The 7,380-nt window shown below is 37.2% G+C and overlaps 1 protein-coding gene across 3 annotated transcripts; it reads left to right on the forward strand.

The window, feature by feature from the left end:
• The first annotated feature begins 3,643 nt into the window (after positions 1 to 3,643).
• On the forward strand, positions 3,644 to 7,341 carry capsla (calcyphosine-like a). Of its 3 annotated transcripts, none has more exons than XM_046876223.1 (5): positions 3,644 to 3,757; positions 4,700 to 4,835; positions 4,973 to 5,150; positions 5,324 to 5,533; positions 6,351 to 7,341. In XM_046876223.1, exons 2-5 carry the CDS (start codon positions 4,762 to 4,764, stop codon positions 6,450 to 6,452), a joined length of 564 nt encoding a protein of 187 aa, XP_046732179.1. In that variant the 5' UTR covers positions 3,644 to 3,757; positions 4,700 to 4,761; the 3' UTR covers positions 6,453 to 7,341. The 3 variants fall into 3 exon arrangements, with proteins under 3 accessions (XP_046732179.1, XP_046732178.1, XP_046732180.1); XM_046876222.1 differs by having other exon boundaries at positions 3,712 to 3,845; XM_046876224.1 differs by lacking the exon at positions 3,644 to 3,757 and adding an exon at positions 3,789 to 3,805.
• The last annotated feature ends 39 nt before the right edge of the window (positions 7,342 to 7,380 follow it).

Genomic DNA, 7,380 nt, shown 5'->3' on the forward strand with positions numbered 1-7,380 from the left:
GAAGACCTTCATTAATATGGACATTACATCAGCTTCTAAAATTCTAGTCAGACTATGTCTTTTTCAAGATCCCAAATTGAACTAAAGCAGTTTTTTTTTTCGATGGGGAAAAAAATGTTTGTACAGCCACAAGTAGCTCATCCATCAAGATGAGTTCATATAAAAGTACAAGAGAAAAAAAAAAGAATTACAACATACTCTTTGTTGAAACATGCCTGTAAATGCAACCATGGCTCACTGCAATAAACAATTACCATAGTGAGGAAACTATGTCTGGTCTGTTGTGTGCTTGCGCTATGCAAGCTAACAAATTTAACACGTTTAGCAAGCTCTACTTAATGCCAGCATTTAAAAATAGGAGCTTCAGCTGGCAAATAACAATGTGTGCGTTTGATATCTACAGAAAATCTGACTACGATACTATCAAGACAAAAACTTACTGTAAATAATTTAGTTACACTAATTGCAGGTTGGTATTTTACTTAGAAACTGCTTAAGGTTTGGGCAAATTTAAATTTCCCATGTTCATTCCTGTTTTACACATGAAACCAATTATTGTCACCTCAAACAGCTCCCCTCTGGCTATGCCATTCACAATATCGTCAATCCATTACAACAAATAAACCGCCTTGAATTCCACACAACTCGTTCGCCCACCATTTAATCTTGTGTAATGGGTTTCTTAATGAGAATGTCTTTCACCATGTTTCGAGATGTTTTTCTGTACAGGGTGCAGAAAGCCTGTAAACATATAGTGGCTGTTGATGACAGGCAGATTCATGAACAGGTTTAATATGTTACGTATACAGTGGTCTGGATTAGATTTGAAGACTGCACTTAAATGTGTTTCAAAAACACTGTACACTGTACAAATTGTGAATAAAAAAGGAATGCAATAATTTACAAATCTCATAAACTTTTATTTTATTCACAATAGAATATAGATAACATATCAAATGTTGAAAGTGAGACATTTTGAAATGTCATGTCAAATATTGGCTCATTTTGGAATTCATGAGAGCTACACATTCCAAAAAAGATGGGACAGGTAGCAATAAGAGGCTGGAAAATTTAAATGTACATATAAGAAACAGCTGGAGGACCAATTTGCAACTTATTAGGTCAATTGGCAACATGATTGAGTGAGATTGATTGAGTGGCAGTGTCTCTCAGAAGTCAAGATGGGCAGAGGATCACCAATTCCCCCAATGCTGTGGTGACAAATAGTGGAGCAGTACCAGAAAGGAGTGTCTCAGAGAAAAATTGCAAAGAGTTTGAAGTTCTCATTATCTACAGTGCATAATATCATCCAAAGATTCAGAGGATCTGGAACAATCTCTGTGCGTAAGGGTCAAGGCTGAAAAAAGATACTGGATGCCCGTGATCTTCGGGCCCTTTAACGGCACTGCATCACATACAGGAATGCTACTGTAATGAAAATCACAACATGGGCTCAGGAATACTTCCAGAAAACATTGTCGGTGAACACAGTCCACCGTGCCATTCACCACTGCCGGCTTAAACTCTATAGGTCAAAAATGAAGCCATATCTAAACATGATCCAGAAGCGCAGGTGTTTTCTCTGGGCCAAGGCTCATTTAAAATGTACTGTGGCAAAATGGAAAACTGTTCTGTGGTCAGACGAATTAAAACGTGAAGTTATTTTTGGAAAACTGGGACGCCATGTCATCCGGACTTTTAGTGCATCATAAAGAGGAAAATGCGACAAAGAAGACCTAAGACAGTTGAGCAACTAGAAGACTGTATTAGACAAGAATGGGACAACATTCCTATTCCTAATCTTGAGCAACTTGTCTCCTCAGTCCCCAGACGTTTGCAGACTGTTATAAAAGAAGAGGGGATGCCACACAGTGGTAAACATGGCCTTGTCCCAACTTTTTTGAGATGTGTTGATGCCATGAAATTAAAAATCAACTTATTTTCCCCTTAAAATGATATATTTTCTCAGTTTAAACATTTGATATGTCATCTATGTTGTATTCTGAATAGAATATTGAAAATTTAAACTTCCACATCATTGTATTCTGTTTTTATCCACAATTTGTACGAAATTGAATCGTATTTGTACATGCACAGAAATAGAAGACGTTTTGGCGTGCATTATTGCAATGCCTGCATTAAAACGGCATTAATCTTTAACAACGCTATCAAAGTGGACAGCAAGAGCAGCTACTGCCGTACATCGTCCACCATCATTTGTAGTTAAATGCGTCACATGACTGCATGACATATTTAAAAAATACTCCCTTGTTTTTGAATTTCACTACAATGTTTGTTTTTGAAACGCTCCATCTTCTCTGAACGAAAACGTTGTCTTAATGTGAATGGAAGGCCAAAACATAAAAAACAGAAAAATACATCTAGACTGTGGGACAAGCCAACTTGATTTGACTTTAAATTCCCACCGTTTACGGTACAAAGTGAAACGAAATAACGTAGCAACATAAATTAACAAAAGGTAACAAAACTAACTAGGACCGAACATAAAGTGGGCATGTGTGACATTTAGTTTGAAAACAACATGACAATGAGGCAGTAGATGCAGTGACACTGCAGCATCAACCAGTATGGAATACAGAAGATTTGTGTGCAAATGATTATTGCAAATGAATTGTCTATATAATAATAAGTACTGTAAATGCAATGTGCAAAACAACAATTCTTTGCAAACAGTTTGTGTCAGTGTGTCTGTCGTGTGTGTCAGTCCAGTCCCTTTATATTAAGTAGTCGAATGGCTGGTGGAAAGAAACTGTTACACATTTTGGATGTGAAGACCTGAATGTTTCAGTTCCTTTTTCCAGACGGCACAAGCGTGAAGAGTGTGTACTGGTTTGATCAGTCACAATGCTGGTGGCTTTGCGGATGCAGCATGTTGTGTAAACGTCCATGATGGAGAGAAGAGAGACCCTGATCACCTTCACGTTCCTGCTCTGAGTTTATCCAAGTCACTGAATCTTAATTTGAAGTATCGAGTGAATGCCTGTAATAAAAAGTCTAGTTCAGCCATCGCAACATCATTTAGATATTGGTGCAAGAAGTGTGTACAAGATATATTTAATGAGAATGAGCATATGCTGGTGTGCACAGTGTTCTGTAACTGATAAAATAAATGCACAATAAAATACAATAATGTTGCATTCTGTTTTGTTTTTTTCATATTACTAGTAAGGTAAACCAACAACAAAACTAACTATAACAAAACTAAAAATCATGTGTGTTACATTATTTTTGGTTAAACTGACCTAAAATATTCACATACATATTGTAATAATGGACCTGGTATTTTAATAAATTTGTACCAAAAGATGAGTTTGTTTGTTTGTATGTTGTTGTACTCAAAGGGATTCTGCTTTAAATCTAGGCAAGTGCATGTGTATACATTCTGACTACTGTTCAATTAATTCAAATTGCATAACATTATTAAGATAAATATTTGTTCTAAAATGTGAGCTCAATACTTCAAATGTTTCCAATGTTGTTGTTTTTTTTAGTCAAGGTAATGATTTAAGGATGTCACCCACAACTAAGCTAGTCCAACAAGTCTAAACACGTTGAACGTAGTCACACATATAAAACGTCTCCTGAAGAAAATTCGAGAAATTTCTCAACGGCATGATCTCTAGCGGTTCACCTGTGATTGGCGTAGAAATCAGCCAATCGGGTTCCTTTTCTATTAGAAGGGCGGGATTGTAACGAGTGCACCTGGAAAGATGGCGGGAATTACGGCGCTTTAGAGGTTGTGGTTTTGTTTGTTTGTTTAACTTGCCATGGTATTTACAAACTGGTGAGCCAGAACAAAGCTAGGAGACTACTGTGACCACTGTGTAAGGAGATAGCATTGATGGCTTTACAATTTAGTTTATTCTTGGAATGATGCTGAAATACAAAATGGAGACTTTTTAACATGGATAATTGTCCCAAAATGAACAACTTCCCACCTGATTAATGGATACTAATTGTGTTCCTTTAACCTAGGACTTAATATTTTGTACTACTTTATAATATGTGTCTCATGTGGTCTCCAGCTCAATAGCCTATATTAATTTGTGTCCATGAATAATTAATAATTAACCATAATGCCACCTTAGCTGGCTTGTAGGGACACGGCTATCAGCAACTACATGTGTAGTGAATTTGTTGTACTGTTTGCTACTTGTTTTTATTTTTTTTTAACCAGCCTTTTAACACGATTTACCATGTACTACATCTAATATACAAAATGTATAAAAGTGTTTACCTGAATTCCTACTTGGTGCAGATGGTTTTGATAACAACATCCTTCCCTGAAATAGAGAAGCCATTCACATAGATGATGATGATGTATTATTTACTGTATATGATCTGAGAAGCTCTACAGACCTGGAGTGGACTTTGAACAAAGATATTGCTTTTTTCCCCCTCCAGATCAAGTTATTGCAGTTTAACTGTTACCCAGTAACATTATTTGCATTTTTGTTTCCAAGCCAACGAAGCCTTCCGGGCATTTTCTTTGTTTGCCCACATGACTCTTTTATTCCCATGCCAACTTGTACACTCTGTGGACTTTTAGATCCTCACACTCAGATTACAATACGATCAGACAAGAGAGGTTGCTGCTTATAGCAAATCCCCCCGGCAAAACTATTTGAATCAAAGTGTAGCTGCTTTTATATACCGACTATCTGATCTCTCTCGCAAGTGTCTAGATCTTTTGGATCATCTGGATCAGGAGTCCAAACAACAAACCCTGCAAGAAAAAGGATGGGAGACGTGCTCGAGGAGATGAGAAAGCAGTGTCTGAGTAGAGGAGCAGCTGGGATTAAAGGCCTAGCAAGGCAAGAGACTGCACTTTTTTTCCCCTATTCCCCCATATTTACATGTATGACCATTATATGCTTTAATAGTGTCACGTGCAATTCGATTTAGAATGATGTAATCATACATGACATTGGTGATCTTGCTGTGTATCCAGAACCTTCCGCATCATGGATGACGATGGCAGCAAGTCTCTAAACCTGGAAGAGTTCCAGAAAGGTTTGGAGACCTACGGTTTGTCTGTTGGAAAGGACAAGGTGAAGGAGATATTCACGTTGGTGGATAAGGATAAAAGTGGCACCATCGACTTTGAGGAATTTCTTGAGAAACTAAGGGTAAGGAAATCGGGTGCAGTGTCACATTTAAATGTGCCTTTTTCCAAAGGTATTTATGGATTTAGGTGATCTAATTTTGGCTGTGGGAAAAAAAGGTTATAAAAGACCCAGTCACTCACCAAATGAGCATTAAAAAAAGTTTTGTGGACTCATGTCAGATCATGTATTCCCAGCCCCCTATGTCTAGTGTCAGAAAGCAGGTGATAAAACAGGCCTTCCAGAAGCTGGACCGAACCGGTGATGGCGTTGTAACGGTACAAGACTTACAGGGAGTCTACAACAGCAAGCATCATCCCAAGTTCAAAAGCGGCGAGTGGACTGAGGAACAAGTGTTCCGCTCTTTCCTGGACAGCTTCGACTCACCGTACGAGAAAGACGGAAAGGTAGTTATTTTATGTATTATTTATGCTAAAGTTATTTCTCTATATCAAACACAGGACTGTAGTTCAATGAGACAATTAGAAAGGTAATCCTAAATGGATTGTTTGGTGATTATCAGGATGTCATTGTATTCAATAAACTATAACATATAGCTTTCCTCCTGCTCTCAGCTCACCAATCGCATAAACTATCGTAAATACACTGATCAGTTATGACATTATGATCATGTGCCTAATATTGTGTTGGTCCACCTTTTGCTGCCAAAACAGTCCTAACCCATTAGCTTCTTCAGCAATTTGAGCTACAGCAGCCTGTGTTGGATCGGAGCCATTATTCGTGCTTCTAACACATAAGGACAAACTGTTCACTTGCTGCCTAATATATCCCACCCACGAGCAGGTGGCATGATGAAGAGATAATCAGTGTTATTTACTCCTGGTCATGATTTTATGTCTGATCGGTGTATATTTGTCTGTGAAAAAACATCATCAGACCACACAACATGGCAGAGACACTGGGTCTGGCACTCCTACCAGCAACACGTACAGTATTCCACGATTATGTCACTGTACTGTGTCCAGATTATGCTTTAGCACTCAAATGATCAAACACTGGATCGCCTACAGATGGCCAATTGTCAGCCTATCTTTAAAAATCGAAAGTTCACATCAGTTTAGGTTGTAGCTCTATGTAATTAAACAGACAACTGCATATATAGGACCAGTTCTATTTAAGTTTCATACAGTTTCTTGCATTGATAGTGCTGAAGTCTTCATGCAGCGAGAGTACTAATTTGAACCTTGCTCCTCTCCATGGCAGGTCACTTTGGACGAGTTTGTGAATTACTACAGCGGAGTCAGTGCCTCCATCGACAGTGACGATTACTTTGTCACCATGATGCAAAACGCATGGAAGCTATAATCACAAAAGCTCTCTAATCTGTTCATCTTGCTTGAAATAGTAATGGAAACAGCAAATGGTGTTTTTGGTTAATGCACTTAAAATTGCATCTGTGCAAATGTACTGCAACTCTTTTCCTGTTTCTAACAAACTTATACCTGCATTTTGACAAAAAACAAATACTGAAAAACACTTACTTAATGATCCTAAAATTGTTTCTATCCATATCTCCAAGTGCTGTACAATATTTACCAGATAGAGATTTACCACTTATTATTGAACAACGTTAAATTGATGTTCTGTCACCCTCTAGTGGACACACTGATGCACATCCAGTTCAGTTAATTATTTTGGGGTCAGGTCAACTGGTGAATTTTTATGACCCAATCAAATTCCCAAAAGTGTGCTGAGCAATAAATCAGCACACACTAAGTAACATTTAAAACTTTAAATAAATACACATTATTGGTAAAGTTAAATTGAAATATGCAGTGTGCACCCTGCACGAAGGAACCCCAGGTTTTAATTCAGTCTCCTGCAGTAATTTTACAAAGCACTTTGATTTTCATTGACAAATCAAAATAGGTAAAAAGTTAAGAGACCACATTTGACATTACACAAAAAATTTATTTCAAAGCTTTTCCTTTTTTAATTTGGATTTTTTTTTTCTATTTGTTTTGTAAAGGAGATTGGAGACATGTTCTAGTAAATGATAATATATTCTTAAAAATTTACATGGTTCTGTATTCACGTTTCTAAATGCACTCAGTATTTCACACACAAAAAGAGTCATCTCCACTGTACTGTCTCCAATGACAGGGAAATGGATAAAAAAAGTTAATAAAACAATAAAAAAGGTAACATGTTACAAACATTCAGAATATGGAAAATAAACACGGATATCTGCAGAGTTGTTGGTTTCAATTTTTTTTCCTAATCAAAGCAGAAA

Source organism: Silurus meridionalis, chromosome 20 (genome assembly GCF_014805685.1).
Source record: "Silurus meridionalis isolate SWU-2019-XX chromosome 20, ASM1480568v1, whole genome shotgun sequence".
NCBI classification, from domain to species: domain Eukaryota; kingdom Metazoa; phylum Chordata; class Actinopteri; order Siluriformes; family Siluridae; genus Silurus; species Silurus meridionalis.

Coding starts and splice junctions, on each gene's coding strand:
- capsla (XM_046876223.1), top strand. CDS start 4,762: ATGGGAGACGTGCTCGAGGAGATGAGAAAGCAGTGTCTGAGTAGAGGA. Junction 4,836..4,972: donor GGGATTAAAGGCCTAGCAAG/GCAAGAGACTGC, acceptor CTGTGTATCCAG/AACCTTCCGCATCATGGATG. Junction 5,534..6,350: donor CGTACGAGAAAGACGGAAAG/GTAGTTATTTTA, acceptor TCTCCATGGCAG/GTCACTTTGGACGAGTTTGT.